At 41.8% G+C, this 21,624-nt stretch overlaps 1 protein-coding gene across 4 annotated transcripts in view; it reads right to left on the minus strand.

Annotated features, from left to right (window-relative positions):
- ube2f (ubiquitin-conjugating enzyme E2F (putative)) overlaps window positions 1-21,624 on the minus strand; it is a 202,353-nt gene that overhangs the window by 4,451 nt on the left and 176,278 nt on the right. For all 4 annotated transcript variants that reach the window (XR_011356456.1, XM_069934352.1, XM_069934355.1 and 1 more), the window contains one exon: window positions 364-396. Coding sequence is in view for 3 of the 4 variants with exons in the window: in XM_069934352.1 (XP_069790453.1) it covers window positions 364-396 (33 nt within the window). In the remaining variant the exon portion in view is untranslated. The remainder of the gene's footprint in view (window positions 1-363; window positions 397-21,624) is intronic.

Below are 21,624 nucleotides of genomic sequence, written 5' to 3' on the forward strand. Positions count from 1 at the left end.
TTATATCTCACCTACCCTCAATGGAAAAAAACCTATCTATATTTACTCTGTCTATCCCCCTCATAATTTTAAATACCTCTTACAAATCTCCCCTCATTCTTCTATGCTCCACGGAATAAAGTCCCAGCCTGTTTAACATTTCCCTGTAACTCAGTTCCTGAAGTCCAGGCAACATCCTAATAAATCCTCTCTTCACTCTTTCTATCTTATTTATATCTTTCCTGCTGGTTGTCATTGAGTGGATCAAAATAAATCACTTTATGATCTATTTCATACATGTGCACTGCATAATGATTCAATGCAGAGTATAAAGCTTGTGCTGTTTTTTGAATGGTACATTATTTTGATCAGTTTGATACTTACAGTAAACAATGAATTCAATCCCCATATCACATCCTGCAGAGAAAAAGACATCAAGATGAAATATGGTGTCAAATAACAATGCAATAAGCTGATGCAGAGATCAAATTCACAATTTACAAGAGGATACAGGTAGTGTGACCCTCTATACCTTTGTAACCTGTGACCATAAGCTGCAAATATTATGTTTTGAATATTGACAAGATTTCATTTGAATCCAGTTGAAAAAGAGAGTACAGGTGCTCCTCAACTTATGTTCTGGCAAATGAATCGTAAGTTGAAAAAATCTAAGTCGAAAAAGAATACTGCACCTACCATTTTTATAATCAGATTTTGAATATGTTTAGTAGACATGATGGGTTGTTTATAGTGCACTTTTTCGCATGATTTCTACAGAGCCTCTGAACGTGGTTGAGTCATCATCGCGAGAGAGTAGCGTACTGCACATCTCAAATGTAGGAGCAGATCGAATTCAAAACTGAAAGTATGGATTCAAACCATCATAACTTTGAAAAATCGAAAGTAGGGGAGCATCTGGAGAGAGTTCCGATGAAGCCACCCAGTGAAATGAGAATCAACTGAAAACTTTTGAGCTTTCCCCCTGTATCAACATAAAGATCTCCCCATACTCTCCACTTCTCTAACCTCTTCTTCCATGCATTTACCACCTTTGTGGCAACTTTGCCTTTTATCTTTTTCTTTAACATGTCTTCCAGTTGGTTCTGCTTCTGAGAAACACTAGTTAAATGCCTACAACTTTGACTTCGAGTCTTCCTTCTGCTCCTGTAATTGTTGTATCAGCCTATAGCAAGAGAAATGGTGCTCAGGGCTAGAAGGGAAAATCAATTCCAAAGCCTTCCTTGCTTCAACCATTTGATCGACAGGGATCATTGGGTTTCTGAACCTTCTGCATCTTCTACTCACTTGCCCAAGGCCATAATCATTCAACTCTATGCTGCTTGAAGGATGAACTTGGGCCATTCAGCTCATCTCCTTCAGGGACTGATGACATCAGTGGCTCGTACCTCAAGAGGTAAGCATCCTGACCAGGAAAAGTGTTGACACTGGTTCAGCCAGTATTATGTTACAACAAATGGAATTACCTTTCAGAGATAAATCCAGCTACTGTTACTGCAATGGTGGCTGGCAGTCGGAATCCAAGACGGCAGATAGGAGCGAGTTAGGCATAGTTGAGCCCAAGACAGGAGGTAAGAGAGGGAAAAGGGTAAAGGGGGAGATGTGAGAGATGAAAGGCAGAATGATTCCAGATAGCAACCAACCACTGGACAGACATTTGCTAATCCCCTGTGCAAAGGTGGGCTGATTCAGGCAATGTTCCATGTAACCAACACGAGTCCAGAGTTCATGTCCAAGTGTTGGCTGACATACAGAGAGGTTGGTTACTGCTTTCACCAATTACACTTATAAAAGGCAAAACTTAAAACTTAAAACATATGCGATAGGTAGATTTAAATGTGTTAGATGCAGTATATATTGAGTTGAAAAGAACTGCTTGTAAACAGCTAAAAATAACCTATTTTGAACAGGATATCTCAGCTTAAAGATTGTGCTTCAAGGCACTCGGCAGGAACGTCGTCAGTCAAAAGGAGATGAGCTCACACATTGGTAAAAACATTGAAGATAGAAATCTTGTAAAAATATACCAAGATTTACAGGAAATAGGGGTTGGGAGTTCTAGGTTCACAGGATATTCCAATTTATCCAAAACAGATATTTTAAAAAGTTATCTTTGTAATCATTCCAAAAATCTAAGTTACACACAAGAGCCAGTTTGTAACCCTGACGTTTAGTAGGTTCAAGTGGAAGGTCTGCTGTTTTCAGGGCTGAAGGCAGAACTTCACTAACTAATTTAAGCTTACACTTCCCATACACATGTGAATTTCTCAGATCAAACATTGCTGGGTGTCAAAGTAGTTCCCTCAACCACAACGTCCTTCCTCAAATTTGGCGCTGTTTCCACTCTTAAGTAGTCAGAATGCCCTGCTTTTGTTTTTCTCAAATTACTAGCTCGGAGATACTGTTGGCGGATGGAAAAGAGTTGCTGTCTGTGGTCATCTTCTCAAGGCACACAAGTCGACATAGTCCCCTGCCCATTACCAGAGATCTTCAAAGAATCATGTTTAATAGAACTTCTGGAAGGTAGTGATCAAAGGAACATTTTAATTCCAAATTTATAGAAGAAAGGATAAGACTTTAAAAGTTGGGAGAACAAGCCCTGATTGATGCTGCTTGGTGTCAGGAACAGATACCAGGGCAAAGGGATTCACTGACCCACTGGAGGAACATTATGTTTATTGACTTGGAGAGGTGGGAGAGGAGGGGTCAATGTCACTCAACATTTTGCAGCCTATGTTAATACAGTATAGAGCAGATTTAACAACCTATATCATCTGATCCTTGAATAGAATGTTACAGCACAGTACAGACCCTTTGGCAAATGGTGTTGTGCTTACCTATATAAACTTACTCCACATCAATCTAATCCTCCCCTACCTCCCACCCATAAATCTCTACTTTTTTTACACCTATTCCTATTTAAGAGTCTTTTAAATGTCTCCATTGTACCAGCCTCCACCACCAACCCCAGCAATGCATTCCAGGACCCCACCACTCTCTGTATTTAAAAATAAATGTCTTTTATGCTTTCCTTGGCGTTCCACCACTCACTTCTGGTTTTGCTATTGCTGCCCCACAAAAAAAATGTACTGGCTGTACACCCTAACTATCCCTTTCATATTCTTATTAAGTGACCTCTTATCTTGTGACATTCCAAAGAGAAAACCTCCTGCTTTGCTAACCTTGCTTCATAAGATGGTTCTCCGATCCAGGAAACATCCTGGTAAATGTCTCTCCAAAGCTTCTACATCCTTCCTTCAACGAGGCAACCAGAACTGAAGGCAATGCTTCAAGTGTAGTCTAACTATAGTTTTGTAGAATTGTAACATTTCCTCACAGCTCTTGAACTCCATCCCCTGACTATTGCAAGCCAGCACACCATACACCTTCTTAACCACTATGAACTTACATGCAACCTTGAGAGATCTATGGAGTTGGACCCCATGATCCCTTTGTTGCTCTGCACTGTTAACTGCGTAGACTGCTTTTAAGTTCGATGTTCCGAAGTGCATCACTCGAGACTTATTGAACTCCCATCTGCCACTTCTCCACCCAACTCTGCATCCTGACTATATGCCATTGTAACCTACAACAACCTTCTACACCATCCAACACACCTCCTATCTTCATGTCATCTGCAAACTTACTGATCCATCCCCTCCACTTCTTCACCCAAGCCATTTATAAGTATCACAAAGAGCAGGACTCCCAGAGCAGATCCCTGTGGAACGTCACTAGTCACCGACTTCTAGGCAGAATACGTTCCACTACTACAACCCTCTGCTTTCTGCAAGCAAGCCAATTCTGAATCCACATAGCTAAATTTCCATGAATTCGATGCCTCATGACTTTGTCAAATGTCTTATTAAAATCCATGTACACATTAACCATCCAACCTTCATCAATTTATGAAACCTCCTTGAAAAAAAATGCCCCTCATAAAGCTACGCAGACTCTCCCTGAGAAGATGGTTCTCTAAATGCTCATAAATTCTGTCCCTAAGAATTTGCAAACTACTGAAGAATAACTCTCTGGTCTATTAATTCCCAGGATTTTCCTTATTACCTTTTTTAAATAAGGGGACTACATCTGCCATTCTTTAATCCTTGGGTACCTTTCCTATAGCCTGAGAGGATGCAGAGATCATTGCCCCAGAAATCTTATTGTTCACTTCCTATAATAACCTGAGGCATATCTCCTTCGGTCCCTGGGACTCGTATATCAAATGATTTTAAGAAGATCTAGCACTTCCTCTTTCTTAACCTCAACATACTCCAGCACTCCAGCCTGTTCTACACTGACCTCACATTCACTAAGGTCCTTCTTCCTGCTGAACAATGGAGCAAAGTATTTTCCTTAATCCAACTTGCAAAGGACTTCTTATGACTCCTTCTAGTTCTTGTAAGGCCATATATTTCTCATGAGCCCTTCGTGATACTTGCTCCATAAACCTTATGGATACTTCCATCTTCCTCTGTACAAGTTGGTTCCTGTACCCTACCTCATGGTTCCTGTACCCTACCATATTTTCCCTGTTTCAGTAAGACATTTATATTCAGGACTCCTCGCATGTGATCCCTAAACATCCTCCACATATCTGCTGCACATTTCCCAGAGACATCTGTTCCCAATTTACTCTCTTTACTTCCTACCTTCCCCAATTAAACACTTCATCATTTTGTCTACTCCTATCCCAGTCCATTGGCTAAAGGCCAGGGAGTTGTGGTCATCTACTCTGACATGGTCCCCCACTGAGAGGTCTGTCACCTGACCGTTCATCACCCAGTGCTGGATCTAATATAGTCTCTCATTCGTTAGCTGTGTCAGGAATCCTTCTTGGACACACCTGACAAACTCTGAACCTTCATCCCTATTGAAGTGTCAGCCAGTATTGGGAAAGTGGAAGTCTCCGATACCAACAACCCTGTTACTTTTGCTCCTTTCATTCTGCCTGCTATTTGTCTCTCTCCAGTTCAGGTGTAACTCATCCTTTTTGTGCAGAAGAGATCCCAATGATGCATAAACTGAATCCCTGTCCCTCTTCAGCCAAATATTCATCTGCCACAACTTCCTATTCCTGCCATCACTGATGCATGGCATTGGTAGCAATTCAGAGATTACTAATTATACTTTTTAGCTCTCTTCTTACTCCCTGGAGTCACTCTTCAGAAATTCACACCTTTTCTTATCTATGACATTGGTACCTATATATACTATAACATCTGCTGTTCACCCTCCCTCTCAAGAATGCCACAGACATGAATAGATGCAACGTTCTATCCGACAGCCTCAACCTTTTCCATAGAATCTCCTGTTTGTGTTCCACTAACAAATTAATTCTCTATCACTATCCCCATCTCTACCTTTCCCTTCTGAGCCACAGAGCCAGACTGGCTGCTGAGGCTTTTCCCTGCTATATTTCATCCCCAACATTATCCAAAATGGTACCCACATTATACAGGGGAATAGCCACTGGGGTACCCTGCAGTGACTGCCTATTCCCTTCCTCTTCTAACATTCACCCAGCTACTTGCCTCCGTGGTGTGACTCCTATCAGCCTCGCGAATGATCAGGAGTTCATCCAGCTCCCTAATGCAGTCTAAGGATCTGCAGATGGATGTGCATCCTGCAGGTGGATTCATCACTTGTGTTGCCCCTAATATCCTACACTCGACAAGCGGAGCAAACCCACTGCCAATCCCTCTGCTCGGTCTGTGCAACAAGAAAAGTCCTGACCTCACCTCACCTGCTCTTCCCTCCATTTTCTTACTGAAGCTTTTTTATCCTATAGGGCTACTGCCATGGCCGACACCTGCACCTCTTCTCCAGCCTCTGCTCGCAGAGGCCTCTGAAACCAAAGCCTTCAAGTCCCAGTCACACATTGGCCACTCCACTTGGGCTTCCCTGCTTTTTACTGTCTGCAGTTAATTAGCCAATCTCACAGTAATCACCGACCTTGACCTGTGCTTTTAAGGACTCCTCTCGCCACTGCTAAAATTAAACTCACATAAGCACTGGGTGTTTCAGCAGACTTGAATGTTAATCATCAAATAACCATGTTAATAGATTTATATTGGGTCCCAAGGGGCTTTACTGACTGATCTGCCTTTGCTAAAATCTACATCGATTACATATTAGCCCTTCTCATTTCTTTCAACAATTCAGTCAAGTTAATCAGACACAAATATCCTGCAACAAACCCATTCAGACTACCGCTGATCAAATTTGGGTTTATGTTATCCTTTAGAATGAGTTCCAATAAGTTTCCCTCAAAAGTCAAACTACTTGGACAATAATTAACTGATCTTTTTAAATAATCCTACCATGTTAGCATCCCCACCACTTCTAAAGCCATAAAGGATAGGAAAATTACTCAGAGCCAGTTTAATTTCCTCCCTTCTTTACATCCTGGGACACATTTCATCTGGTTTATCCATTTTCAATGATGATAATTCTCTTATCCCATCCAGTAATTTATATTGATTTGTTTTATTAATAGCATCAACAGCATCCCTCTCTTTCTGAAGCAATCAATCCACCTCTCATGGGTATACTCAGGTTACCTTTCTGGTTCTTAAAAAAAGTAATCAACACTTACAAAATATCAGGATTTTTTTTCTGATTTTGATTGTCAGTACAAAACCTTTCTCCTTTAATGTCACCCTATTCTGTGGCACCTCTTGGATGCTGGACCAAAGCTGCTTTTGTTTGCCACCCTATCCCAGCACTGAATGGTGGAATTAGTGAAGGGAACCATGACGTGTGGGAATTAGGGCAGTAAAGGAGGGAGAGGCCAACCCCTAATGTTTATAATTCAATAGCAAACAGTGAAAATACAATGCTGGAGAAACTCAACAGGACAAACACCATACTTTATATAGCAAGGATAAAGGTACATAACCAATGTTTCACAAAGTATAGCTGATAGTGGGCCTTCTTAGTGTTTGCATCAACATGGAAGCTCCAGAACAGATCCTCGGAGATGATGACATCCAGGAATTTCAAGTTCTTGACCCTCTATACTACTGAGCCCTCGATGAGGACCGGGCTGTGTTCTCCTGACTTCCTCCTGAAGTCCAAATCATCTCCTTGGTTTTACTAACGTTGAGCACAAGGTTATTGTTGTTACACCATTCAACGAGCTGATCTATTTCCCTCCTATACGCTTCCTCATTGCCATTTGTGATTCTGCCAACAACTCTTGATTCATCAGCAAACATAGATAGCATTAGAATTGTGCCTGGCCACATAGTCATGGGTGTGTAATGAGTAGAGCAGTGGGCTGAGTACGGATCCTTGAGGTGCGCCTGTGTTGATATTCAGTGAGGAGGAGATGTTGCTTCCAATTTGTACTGATTGTGGTCTTCCAATGAGAAAGTCAAGAATCCAGTTACAGAGGAGGGGAAAGAGGCCCAGAGTTTGTAGCTTTTTCACCAGCACTGAGGGAATAATGGTATTGAAGGCCGAGCTGTTGTTTATGAAGAGCAGCTGTATGTATGAATTGCAGTTTCCAAGGTGATCCAGAGCTGAGTGGAGAGTCAGTGATATTGCATCTGCTGTGGAGCAATTATGACGATAGGTGAATTGCAGTGGGTCCAGATCTTTGCTTCGGTGAGTGTTAATTCTGGCCATGATCAGCCTTTCAAAGCATTTCATCACAGTAGATGTTAGTGCAACTGGGCGACAATGGTTGAGGCAGCTCACTCTGCTCTTCTTGGACACCGGGATGATTGATGCCCTTTTGAAGCAGGTAGGAACCTCTGACTACAGCAATGAGAGGTTGAAAATGTCCATCAACACTCTGGCGCAGATTTTCAGTACCCTGCCAGGTACGTCGTCAGGGCCTGATGCCTTGTGAGGGTTCATCCTCTTGAATGATGTTCTGACATCTTCTTCAGAGACAGATATCACAGGGTCCTCAGCCTTTGCAGGGATTCTAGTAGGCACTGTTTGGTTCTTCTTCTCAATTTAGAAAGCAATTTATGGGTGGTTTAGGTTTGACAGTACGAGGCCATGGACAGATCATGTTGGCACGGGTGTGGGGTGCAGAATTAAAATGGAGAACTTCTGACTGGCTACTGTACGGAAAAGCAAAAGTAGTTAGGCACTCCTGCTCTTTCTGAAACCTGTTCCATTCAGGCATCTTCAAATTTACAACCAAAATGTTTTATACTTTAATTTGTTAATTAACATTGATTAACATTCAGAAATGGCTATAAGGAGTACCAGGAATGCTAAAAATGGTAAGGAGGAGGAAGAGTCAGCCACTCTGACTACAAACTCCATTGCTGATCTTCTAAATAAAACATTCATGAGAAATAACAGATAGGGTAAAAGAGAGTCAATGGGAAATCAATATACCTGAAAAGGTTTTGCAGTCTTTATCAGGAATCGATAAACGTCTGGGAAATGTGGAGGAAGATTTGGACCCCGTTAACGACCATGTCGGCAAATTAGAAGGTCTTTGTGCTGAAATGTCTGCTAATAACTCCAAATCGGCTGTGAAAGTGGTTGACTTGGAGAGCAGAAGCAGATGCCAAAATCTTTGAATCTTGGGCTTAGAAGAGGATAGAGAATCTGGCCAGCTGACTGACTTCTTTTCAACCTACTTGTGGAGGTTTTCGGAGAGAATTTATTTTCAATTAAGCCTGTTCCTGATAGATCTCGTCAATCCTTGGCTTCCAACCAACTTCGAGATAAGTCTGAGGTCAGTAAATCTCCGGTTTCATCTACACCAAGTAAAAGTCGGGTAATTCTAGAGGCTTTTGAAAGGAGAAATCTTCATTACAAGGGGCAGCAAATTATATTAATTGAAGACTTCTGCCCTGAAGTTATGAACAAGCATAGAGAATACAAAAAGGTTATGGGTAAACTATATCAGGATTCAGGCTTTGCTATATCCAGCGCACCTATGGATTATGCTCAAAGATGGTCACAAGGAATTTTTAAAATCAATGGAAGAGGCTCGCAAACTTTTGAATGAATCTCCTTCAATTGCAAGTCTCATATGAACTGCTAACTGTGTCTGAAACCTGTCTGTTGAAATTTGTCTTTGATTGGGTGAAGTTTGGCTGTTCTCTTCTTTTAGCGTTATTAGATGGGGTCATGTTCTTGGCTGCTATATAGTTTAATAAACGTGTTTTCTTTACTTTCTTATTTAGTTTTTTGGTACAAAACAGTTAAATGGATATTAACTTGATTTTTTTTAATGTTGACTCTATTTTTCTATTTCTGTCATTCATTTATCATTATAAGAATGTGGGAAAATAGGGTCAGCACGGAAAACAATGTATTTGTGCATGTGTAGCTGCCCACTACTTTGAAAAAAGGCACACACACTAGTGTAGTTAGGTATAGCTCTGCTCTATTGAGGGCTCAAGCTGACTTTTATACGTTCCCGCCATTTCCCTTCTTACTGATGCAACGGCCTGCATAACAAAAGAGGGTTTCCCATGCGTGGGTACATTCCTACATAACAATCCCTTGTTCCCCATGTGTTGGGTGTGCAGCAGGGCTAGCGCCATTTTGGGGTTGCTGGCCCTTAGGCTGCCCTAGCCATTCCACTGGCCACCGTGACAGAGGTGCACCAAAGAAAAGGTACAAGGACTGCCTACAGAAATCTCTTGGTGCCTGCCTCATTGACCACCGCCAGTGGGCTGATAACGTCTCAAACCGTGCATCTTGGTACCTCACAGTTTGGCGGGCAGCAACCTCCTTTGAAGAAGACCGCAGAGCCCACCTCACTGACAAAAGGCAAAGGAGGAAAAACCCAACACCCAACCCCAACCAACCAATTTTCCCCTGCAACCGCTGCAACCGTGTCTGCCTGTCCCGCATCGGACTTGTCAGCCACAAACGAGCCTGCAGCTGACGTGGACTTTTTACCCCCTCCATAAATCTTCGTCCGCGAAGCCAAGCCAAAGAAGAAGATGCAACGGCCTGCATAACAAAAGAGGGTTTCCCACGCATGGGTACATTCCTACATAACAAACCCTTGTTCCCCATGTGTTGGGTGTGCAGCAGGGCTAGCGCCATTTTGGGGTTGCTGGCCCTTAGGCTGCCCTAGCCATTCATCTGCCAGTTCGCTTGCTGGGCTCAGTGCTGCTGCCCGGTTTGCTGGCTTTTGGTTGCGCTTGCCGTCTGGAGTGGCGGAACTGTCCTTGGTGCCCAAAGGCAGTGTCTCTGCAGGTTTCGGTGGCCTGCCTCTTTTGCATGGTGCTGGTATCTCGACTGGGCATGCGGGATCCAGGTGTGCCGGGTTTAACCTGTCCACGATGAAAACCTCTGTCTTGCCTCTGACCTCCACCTCAAACGTGGCTCCATTGTTTCACACGACCCAGAACGGACCCTTGTACGGCCTCTGCAGAGGTGGATGGTGTGGACCCCTGCGAATGAAAACACTCAACAGTCCTGCAGGTCTTTGGGTATGTTGGTCTTCGCGTGTCCGTGCCTGGTAGGTGGAGTCGAGGTGAAGTTTCTGACTCTTTCTCGTAGTTTATGGAGGAGAGCTGCCGTGTCATCCTCCTGTCCGTCTGGAGACAGTTAGAATTCCCCTGGGACCACCAGTGGAACTCCGTAAACGAGTTCAGCCGAAGTGGTGTTGAGGTCCTCCTTGGGTGCTGTGCGGATCCCCAGCAGTGCCCATGGTAGTTCATCTACCTAGTTAGGTCCTTGTAGCCTCGTCATCAGCACAGCCTTGAGGTGCCTGTGGAAGTGCTCTACCAGCCTATTTGACTGTGGGTGATAGGCTATTGTGTGGTGTATAGCTGTGCGCCCCACAGGCTGGCAAGATCGGACTATAGGCTTGAACCTTCAATCCGCGGGCTCGAAGTGCTACCGTGGGCTCTTGGCATGCTGCTGCACCGTAGCTGTTTGGCACTGTATGCACATCTTCGCCCACCCACTGACCTGTTTTCGTAGTCCATGCCACATGTATTGCTGGCCAACAGTCGGACCGTGGCCCTGATGGATGGGTGAGCCAGCCTGGGAATGGAATTTAAAACTTGCCGCCTCCAAGCTGCCGGGACGATAGATCTGACCTGGCTGGTGGCTATATCGCACAGAAGAGTGGTGTTACCTGTGCCGACTGGGATGTCCTGGAGCTGCGGTCCTGATATGGTTGTCCTGTACTGGGGCATCTCCGCATCATCTTGCTGCACTTTCACCAGTGCTATGAAATCCACTCCCTTCATTAGCGTGTGGATACTGTGTCTGGACAGTGCATCGGCCACCACGTTGTCTTTACTTGAAACGAGTCTTTATTCCTGTGGTGCATTCTGAGATGCAAGACAGATGCTTTGCTGGCGGGCTGACCAGGGATCAGAGATCTTGGCGAAGGCGAAGGTCAGGGGCTTATGGTCTATGAAGGCCTAAAAGTCCTGCCCTCAAGGAAGTACCTGAAGTGACGAATGGCCAAGTACAGTGCCAGTAGCTCTCTGTCAAAAGCATTGTACTTCAGTTCTGGAGGTTGTAGATGTTTGCTGAAGAAAGCCAATGGCCACCAACTTCCTTTAATGTGCTGCTCCAGAACTCCCCCGATTGCCATTCCTGTCAGGGCCATTGGAGCATCTTCCCTGGGGTGTGCCAAAAGAGCGGCACCTGCCAGGGCTTCCTTGGCCTTCATGAAGGCCTCTGCTGACTCCTCATCCCATGTTATGTCCTTTGCCTTGCCCGCCATTGGGGTGAACAAGAGCCGCATGATCCAGGCGGCCGATGGGATGAATCTGTGGTAGAAGTTGACCATTCCCACAAACCTCTGTAGTCCCTGGTCGTGCTTGGCCTAGGAAACTTCCAGATGACCTCCACCTTGCTGGGTAGTGGTGTGGTCCCTTCTTTCGTTATCTTATGGCCCAGGAAGTCAATGGTCTCCAACCCAAACTGGCATTTGGCTGGGTTAATCATCAGTTTGAATTTGTTCAGCTGGATGTAGAGGTTGCAGAGGTGCACCAAGTGTTCTTGTTGGTCCCTGCTCGCCACGAGGATGTCGTCCAAGTAGACAAAGGTGCCATCTAGGTCTTGGCCCACTGCATCCATTAGCTGCTGGAATGTCTGTGCGGCATTCTCAACACGAATTCGAACAAGCCAAACAGTTTGATGATTCTGATCTTGGGGATGTCATCTGGGTTGCTCGGAATCTGATGATATCCCTGCACGAGGTCCATTTTGGAGATCTTTACCCCATGCAGGTTGGCCACAAAGTCCTGAATGAGCGGCACGGGGTATCGATCTGGTGCTGTGGCCTCATTGAGACAACAGTAGTTGCCACAGGGTCTCCAATCCCCAGTGGCTTTGGACACCATGTGCAGGGGAGAAGCCCCATGGGCTGTCTGAGCGCTGTACTATTCTGAGCTCTTCCAGTTTCTTGAATTCTTCCTTTGCCAGCTGGAGCTTCTCCAAAGCAAGATGTTGCGGTCATGCGTGGAGTGGTGGGCCTTGGGTGAGAATGTGATGTTGTACTCTGTGCTGGGGCATCGCCGTGCTGAATTGGGGGGGGGGGGGAGGGGGGGGAGGGTGAGCACTGCTGGGAACCTGTCCAGGACCTTGGCGCACTCATCTGTGGATCGCTGTACGGACTCCAGGTGGGATGCTGGAAGCTTGGCGTCCTTGAGGGGGAAGGTCTGGAATGTCTTTGCATGGACCAGTCTCTGATCCTTGAGGTCCATGAGCAGGCTGTGGGCCTGCAGGAAGTCTACCCCAAGGAGTGGCTGTTCTACTGTGGTCAGCGTGAACACCCACGTGAAGAGGCTGCCTCCCAACTACAGTTGGACCTTGCGTGTGCTATTCATCCTGTTTGTGATGTTGTTAGCAGCCCTCAGCATGGGGCCCGCTTTCCTGCTCCTGGTGTTCTGTCCCGACAGACATAAATCCTCAATATGACAAATGTAAAACAGGTGATGCATCTTTAATTCACATGTTCTGGATCCGCCCTAGCTTAAAAAAAAATTTCAAACTCTATTGGATATTTTTAAGTTAAAATTAGAACCCTAACCCTTTAATAGCTCTTTTTGGAATACTTCATGATGATAATGTTATACTAACTTCAATTCAATGTCACATTTTATCCTTTTCTTTGTTAATGGCTAGACGTGCAAATTTGATTAAATGGAAAAACAATATTTCACCTGCATATGCACAATGGCTAAGGGATACTGTCTTCTTTAAATTTGAAAAAAAAATGATGTTATTGATTCAAATATCAAATGATATGGAGCTCATTTAATGAACTACTATCATAACCGTAAGAGTTACCGTTGATTTGGAATTTTGGCATGGTTCTGTCTCTCTCCAAGATTATGCCACTTGAAGTTTTAAATTGTCAACCTTCAACCTTGCTTGGGGGAAGGAGTTTACAATCTATCTTTTTTTTGTTAGCTTCTATTGTATCATTATGCTATTGTAATTCTGAATTTCTACACGCTTCTTATTGTAACTTTTTTACAAGTTCTGTCGCACATATTCTAATTGTATTATTCATTTTTTAAAATTAATAAATATCAATAAAAATATTTTAAAAAGAAAGAATTGAAATGGTTAACCACTGGGAAGTCCCTGTCATTGAAGTGGACAGAGTAAAGGTGCTCAATGAAATGATCTCTCGCAAACAAACAAACAAACGTCCGTTTGCTGAGCATTGATTTGACAGAAGAGGGGCGAGGACAAGGTAGGAGGAAAAAAGGTCAAGGAGACTTGTTGAAGGAAGCTTTTTCACCCCTACACTAATGATCTGGAATTTTTTGAAAGTTTCTTTTCATCCCTACCAGATTTAAGACTTTACTCACTGGCGTTGGGGCGAGATTTTAACTGTTGACTAAATACTGTTGTGGATCGTTCATCTCCTAAACCTGACACTTACTCCTAGTAATTGTAATAAATTGATCCTTCACAATCTTAAGAGGAAATGTGCTGCTGTAGCTTTTTTACCAAATTTTGGTATTTCAGATGTTTGGCCTTTTTTCCATCCTAACAGTAGAGAGCACTTATTTTTCTCCAGTGTTCACCATTCTTATTCTCAGATTGATTATTTTTTAATAGATAATCAAGTGATTGCTTTGACCAAATCTTGTGAATATCAAGGAATAGTGATATCTAACCATGCTCCTAATATTTTGTCTTTGACTTTTCCTGACTCTCCTTCTTTAAAGAGGCACTGGCATTTTAATTCTTCCTTACTTTCAGATAATGATCTTTTGAAATTTATGGAAGACTGAATTAAAATTTTCTTTAATACAAATTCTTCTTCAACAGTTTCTAACTTGTCTGGTGACACTATGAAAGCATATCTTAGAGGACAAATTATCTCTTGTATAGCTAATATAAAGAAGAAGACTTATAAGGAAAATTTATATTTAATTAATCAGATTCAACAAATTGACTTACAATATGCACAAGTTTAAAACTCTGAATTATATAAAAAGAGTTGAACTTAAGACTAAATTTGATCTTTTTTTTCTACTTATCCCATTGAACAGCAACTTCTGAGGAGTAAAAGTCAATTTTACATTCATGTTGAAAAATCTGGTAAGCTTTTGGCCAACCAATGGAAAGAGATTGCTGCTGAGACACAAATTACTAAGTTTCAGATGTATGATGGTATGGACACTACAGATCATTCTAAAATTAATGATACCTTGAGAGAATTTTACTCCAGATTGTATACTTCTGAATCTAATAATGATATTAGCTTAATAATGGACTTTTTAGATGGCCTAAATTTTCCTATGCCTTCTCAGAATTAACGTACAAGTCTGGAGGAACCTATTTCCCAAGGGGAAATTTTTTTTGCGATTTCCTCTTTACAATCAGATAAATCTCCAGAACCTGATGGGTACCCTATTGAATTTTTGAATCTTTTTCTAAATTGCTTGTGCCTCAACTAAGCCTTGTGTTAATGACTCATTTAAACAAGGGAATCTTCTATCATCCTTTAATGTTGATATGAAGATTTTGGCTAAAGTATTGGTCCAAAGATTGTAGAATATTTTACCATCTATCATTTCTGAAGATCAAACTGGTTTTATTAAAAATTGTTATTCTTATTTTAATATACATCATTTATTGAATATTTTATATTTATCCCCCATTCCTTTCTCTGAATGTATTCTTTATTTAGATACTGAGAAAGCTTTTGTCTGGATGGAGTGGTGTTGTTTATTTGCGACAATGAAAAATAATTTTGGACCATGTTTATTAAATGGATTAAATTATTATATTTATGTCCTACTGCTTCAATTGTTATTAATATACAACAATCAAAACCTTTTAATCTTTAATTGTCAAAGCTGTCCCTTAAGTCCATTACTTTTTGATTTGGTATTAGAACCAGCCCTTTAGGAATGTAGAGATTTTACAGGAAAGCCATTGAACATAAGGTTTCCTTATATGCAGATGATCTTTTGATATCTAATCCAGATGTTTCTTTACCAAGCACATTATCTTTGTTATCTCAATTTAGCCAATTTTCAGGATATACATTGAATCTGCACAAGAGTGAACGTTTACCTCTAAATGGTCCTTTACCAAGGTATTTTAATTTTTCCTCTTAAGATTGTGAAGGATCAATTTATTACAATTACTAGGAGTTATAAACATCTTTTTAAGCATTTTATTTTCTATTTATTTAATCATATTAGATTATTCCTATCAAGATGGGTCACCTTTATTTATTTCCATGATTAGCCAAATAAATTCTATTAAAATTAACATTTTATCTAGATTTTTATATCTTTTCCATTCTATATCAATTTTCATTCCTAAATCTTTTTTTGATTCACTTGATTTACTTATATCTTCTTGTATATGGCAAGAAAAACACCCCCATTTAAATAAAGCTCATCTTCAAAAAGCTAAAGAGGTTTGGCATTTCCTAATTTTAGATTCTATTACTGGGCACTTAATAGACATAACATTATCCTTTTGCTTCAATTTGATATTGACCACTCCACATGGGTAGAAATGGAACTTAATTTTGTTGGAAGTTATAGGGTCTTCCTTATCTTCTTTATATAAACTAACTGATAACCGATAGTTAAGCATAGTTTGAAAATATGGCAACAATTTAGGTTTTTTATTGGATTTCAGAGTTTTCCTCTTGTCAGTCCTATTATATCCAATCAGCCTTTTTAAAAAATATATTCTTTACAAGACACTGCCTTCAATGACGGGCATAGATTGGGTGTTAGATCTTTTTATTGGCAACAATTTTGCATCTTTCAAATAACTAGTGGTAAAATTTAATTTACCCAAAACTCATTTTTTTAGATATTTACAAATTGGACACTTTGTTCAATTTCAGATCCTTGAGGCGACTATTCTTGACACTTTTTTTGATCTATAAAGGCTTATTATCTCTTATTTGTAATAATCTGGTTGATCTAAGACTAATCCCAATTAAAAATTTAGAACGCCTTGGAGTAGGATTTGAATCATTCATTGTCCGATGAGGTTTGGGACTCCATTTTTAATTTGATTCACACTACTTAATTTGGTGCACAGCATTGTTTACTGTAATTTAAAGTGGTAGATAGAGCACATATGTCTAAAGTTAAATAGTCTTATATCTATTCAGACACAAATCTTCCATGTGACAAATGTAAAATAGGTGATGCTTCTACACCTGCCCTTGCTTAGAAGAATTTTGGAAGAATGTTTTTTTTTAAAAACGCTATCAGTAATTCTTAAGTTAAAAATTGGAACTTTGAACTTTAATTGCTCTTTTTGGATTACCTCAAGATGTTGATGTATTACTGACTTCAATTCAAAGCCAAATTTTATCTTTTACATCTTTGTTAGCCAGATGTACAATTTTGATTAAATGGAAAGATAATGCTCCACCTACACATGCTCAATGGCTAAGAGGTATTATGGCTTGTTTAACTCTAGAAAAAATTAGATATGCTATCAAGTATTCAAATGTTACGTTCCAAAAGATATGGGGCCCATTTATGGACTATTATCATAATCTTAAGATTTCTGTTTGTTATGGAATTTTGGCACTGTGTGGTCCCTCTCCAAGTTAGTGTCACTTAATTCATACATGTCAACTTTCAACCTTACTTAGAGGAAGGGGGTTTTGAAATTTTTCCTTTTGGTTTCTTTTAGTTGTTAAATCTTATTTCATTGTTAGGATTGTGTTCTGGATTTCCTTATTATGAGAATATTGTAAAAATGTTTTTTAACGAAGTATTTTTTCTGAATCTTGTAGCACATTGTTCAATGGTTTATATTGTTAAACATTAATAAAAATGTCCCAACAAAGCTTGAAAAACTCATGCAGTTTGGCATGCAGAGTTTTGCCGCCAGCCTTCCAGACTTCTGGGGGGATTCCATCCATACCTGCTGCTTTGCCACTTTTCAGTTGTTCGATTGCCTTATATGTCTCATCCAGTGTGGGAACCTCATCCAGCTCTAGCCTTAGGGGCTGTTGAGGGAGCTGGAGCAGGGCGGAATCTTGGACTGAGCGGTTGGTACTGAAAAGAGATTGGAAGTGTTCTGACCATCGGTTGAGGATGGAGATCTTGTCGCTGAGGAGGACTTTGCCGTCTGAGCTGCGCAGCGGGCTTTGGACTTGGGGTGAGGGGCCGTACACAGCCTTTAGAGCCTCGTAGAAACCCCTGAAGTCGCCAATGTCCGCGCTGAGCTGTGTTCGTTTGGCGAGGCTAGTCCACCACTCATTTTGGATCTCCCGGAGTTTGCGCTGAAGATGGCTGCATGCGCGACGGAAGGCTTGTTTCTTCTCTGGACAGGACGGCTTTGTAAGGTGAGCCTGGTGGGCAGCTCGCTTCTTTGCCAGCAGCTCCTGGATTTCCTGGCTGTTTTCGTCAAACCAGTCCTTGTTTTTCCTGGAGGAGAAGCCCAGTACCTCTTCAGTGGATTGCAGTATGGTAGTCTTCAACTGATCCCAGAGGGTTTCAGGGGACAATGAGATAGACAACAGACTCGCCAAGGCAAATAGCGCCTTTGGAAGACTACACAACAGAGTCTGGAAAAACAACCAACTGAAAAACCTCACAAAGATAAGCGTATACAGAGCCGTTGTCATACCCACACTCCTGTTCGGCTCCGAATCATGGGTCCTCTACCGGCACCACCTACGGCTCCTAGAACGCTTCCACCAGCGTTGTCTCCGCTCCATCCTCAACATCCATTGGAGCGCTCACACCCCTAACGTCGAGGTACTCGAGATGGCAGAGGTCGACAGCATCGAGTCCACGCTGCTGAAGATCCAGCTGCGCTGGATGGGTCACGTCTCCAGAATGGAGGACCATCGCCTTCCCAAGATCGTATTATATGGCGAGCTCTCCACTGGCCACCGTGACAGAGGTGCACCAAAGAAAAGGTACAAGGACTGCCTAAAGAAATCTCTTGGTGCCTGCCACATTGACCACCGCCAGTGGGCTGATAACGCCTCAAACCGTGCATCTTGGCGCCTCACAGTTTGGCGGGCAGCAGCCTCCTTTGAAGAAGACCGCAGAGCCCACCTCACTGACAAAAGGCAAAGGAGGAAAAACCCGACACCCAACCCCAACCAACCAATTTTCCCTTGCAACCGCTGCAATCGTGTCTGCCTGTCCCGCATCGGACTGGTCAGCCACAAACGAGCCTGCAGCTGACGTGGACTTTTTACCCCCTCCATAAATCTTCGTCCGCGAAGCCAAGCCAAAGAAAGAAAGAAAGAGAAGAAAAAATAAAAATGTTTTAAAAAGAAAGAAAAGCCTTTTGACATCCACTTTACAAGATGCAGGAATGCCTCGCATAGCCCGCATTTATTGCCCAACACTAATTGCTCATGGAAAGTGGTACATTACAGTCCACCTTGTCTGTGATTACCTTATTACTGATCTACACTAATCCAACTTGCCCACATAGACAAAAATCTGTTTTGTCCATGTAAAAGCCCATCTAAATGCCTCAAACAGTATCTAATTCCAGCACCTTCCCCCAACATCATACTGGAACATCAATCGCCACTATGTCTACAGTTTAGCACTGAACCACCTTATGGCTTTCATACCCAATGTTAATTTCTGTATTATAATTCAAAGATTCCCAACTAATTTTTTCTCATTGCACCACACTCAAGCCCAGAAATGGACCCAACTCCCTCATTTATGCTGCACCTAATATTACAACTAGTCTGTGGTGGCTTCTTTATAACTCTTAGCCATGTTTTATACCCACTCTTTTTTAAACTTGCCCCAAATTAATTTTTCACAGCTTCATTTTCCTTTATGTGGAGCTACATTTTTGCTACCTGGTCATTTTACTTACTATCTTTCTAAGTTTTCTTCCCTGTTTCTTTTCTTTCCTCCAGAATTTCTCACGGTTTCAGCCCATCTCCCTGCTAGATTAAACCTCCCTACTAACATCAGCATCGCCCTCCGGCAAGGATATTGGTTCTGATCCTGTGGAAGTGGAACCAGGTCCGACCTGCCCAAGAAACTGTACCAATCTCTTCAAAATCTTAACCCCTCTCTCCTGTGCCATTGCTCCAGCTATGCATTCTTGTCCTATTTCTGTGCTCATGAACTCAGAGCAATGAGTGTGGTCGTCAGGTTATATTCTTTACAATCTTTCTAAAAATTGTTTGCAGGATCTTGTGTCTTTTTGATTGATGCTGGTCCTGATCACATCTGCTAGCAGCTTACCTTCACCTTTCAGGGTGTTCTTAAGCCTTTGCATCACATCCTTGACCTTGGGTCCCAGCACCATTTCTTCCCACAGCCTTGGCCACAGAAATGGTTAAATGACGGATACACTGGGGCTTGTGTAGATGCCCTAAATGGAGCACTTATCAAGAAGAGTGCAAATTCTTACCATTTGGTCAGATTTGGAATCTAGTGGTGAAATCTGGTGCCTCCCATAGTTTTAGTGGTATGTGTAAGCTTGTATCATTTGGTCTTTCAATGTTTAGTGATTTTGTGTACATTAAAGGATTTAAAGGCTGGAACCTTTTGTTACACAGCTCCCATCTAATGTGACTGAAATGAGTAGTTGAATGATTTTGATAAGATCACCAGGATACAAATAAAAATACCACTGAAGGGCCTCAAAGGCTTAAGATGCACTTCAGCAAAGTAAATCATGTTGAGGGCAACGACTGATTTTCTTCATTGCAAATCATATTTAGGACACTGGAACGAGTCATGTTCGAGAAAGGACATCTAACTGAGTTACGTAAAAAGAGTTCTCTGCTTTATAATATGTTGGTTCATTAAATTAAATCCATCATACAATCTTGTACAGGAAGGCTGCAGAAGGACTTAGATTAAGAGAATGGTAGAGAAGCGACAAATGAAATAAAATGTCAGAAAGTGTATGGTCATGCATTTTTGTAGACCAGAGATTTGGAGGAATTTCTTTAGCCAGAGGGTGGCAAATCTGTGGAATTTGTTGCCACAGGCGGTTGTGAAGGCTAGGGCATCAAAGATGATGGGGAGAAGGCCAGGCAGTGGGGCTAAATGGGAAAATGGATCAGCTCATGATTGAATGGTGGGACAGACTCGATGGGCTGAATAGTCTATTTCAGCTCCTATGTTTTATGGTCTTATGATCTCATTTGAAAATTGCATCTTACGAGTTAATGCAGTAATGCTCTCTATTTACTTTTCCAGGCTTCTCTCTTGCTATGTTCTGTGACACTAGAAGAGTGTGGAGGAAAATCTTGAGAGGTACGCAGGTTAATGCATCAACATGATGCAGAGTGATCAACAAATGAGTGACATTTAGCATTTAACGCTAATGTTAAATTTATTGAATGGTACACATGGAAGTAGGCCATCTGCAGTGACCGGTCAACAGCACTGTTTCATATTAACCCCATCAGCTGGTCCATAGTCCTCCATGTCCGAGGGATTTGAATGCTTGTCCAGATACTTCTAAAACACTGTCAGTGACCAGCTTCAACCATTCTCTTAGGCTGTGCATTCCAGCTACTCACCATTCTCTGGGTGAAGGTCAATCTCTTTAGCCTAAATGAGAGTCCTCTAGTTTTATCCCTGTTATGTGGAAAATATTTTCCTGAACTCCAGCTTATTTTTATCCTTCATAATTTTTATGTACCTCAGTTTACCTCCCTTTTAACATTCTCCGGTTCAGAGAAAACAGACTGGCTTCTCCAGTCTCTCTGCAAAACTGAAATGTTTCAGCCCAGACAATATCTTGGTGAATCTCCTCTGCATCCTCACCAGTGCCATCACATCCTTCCTATATCTTCTCAAGGAACAGAAAGAAGTTCTGACACTAGGCTGGAGAAGATGAAGGTTTTTTTTAAATATATGCACACACTGACAAATTACAGCACTTCAAATACTCCAAAGAACATAAAACACAAATCTGGCATAAAAATAACTGGAAAGAAAGCAAGATTACCAAAATCTGGTCACAGGCAGATTATAGTTCAACAGTATGATCGTTCAATAATATAGAAGAAGAGCCTGCATTTAACACACCAAACTGTCTTTGCTTTTTGACAGCATTGACTGAATTGATGAGGCATTTTTAGAGCAAAGTACAAACATAAATAGATGCTTTTTGTTGGCTGGTTAGCTGAAGATGCCCTTAGGATTAAGGCTCATCAAGGAATACAATTTTAAAAAGCTGAAGTACTTTCCAATAAGTTCAATCAACTGC

This window comes from Narcine bancroftii, chromosome 4, assembly GCF_036971445.1.
Source record: "Narcine bancroftii isolate sNarBan1 chromosome 4, sNarBan1.hap1, whole genome shotgun sequence".
NCBI lineage: Eukaryota > Metazoa > Chordata > Chondrichthyes > Torpediniformes > Narcinidae > Narcine > Narcine bancroftii.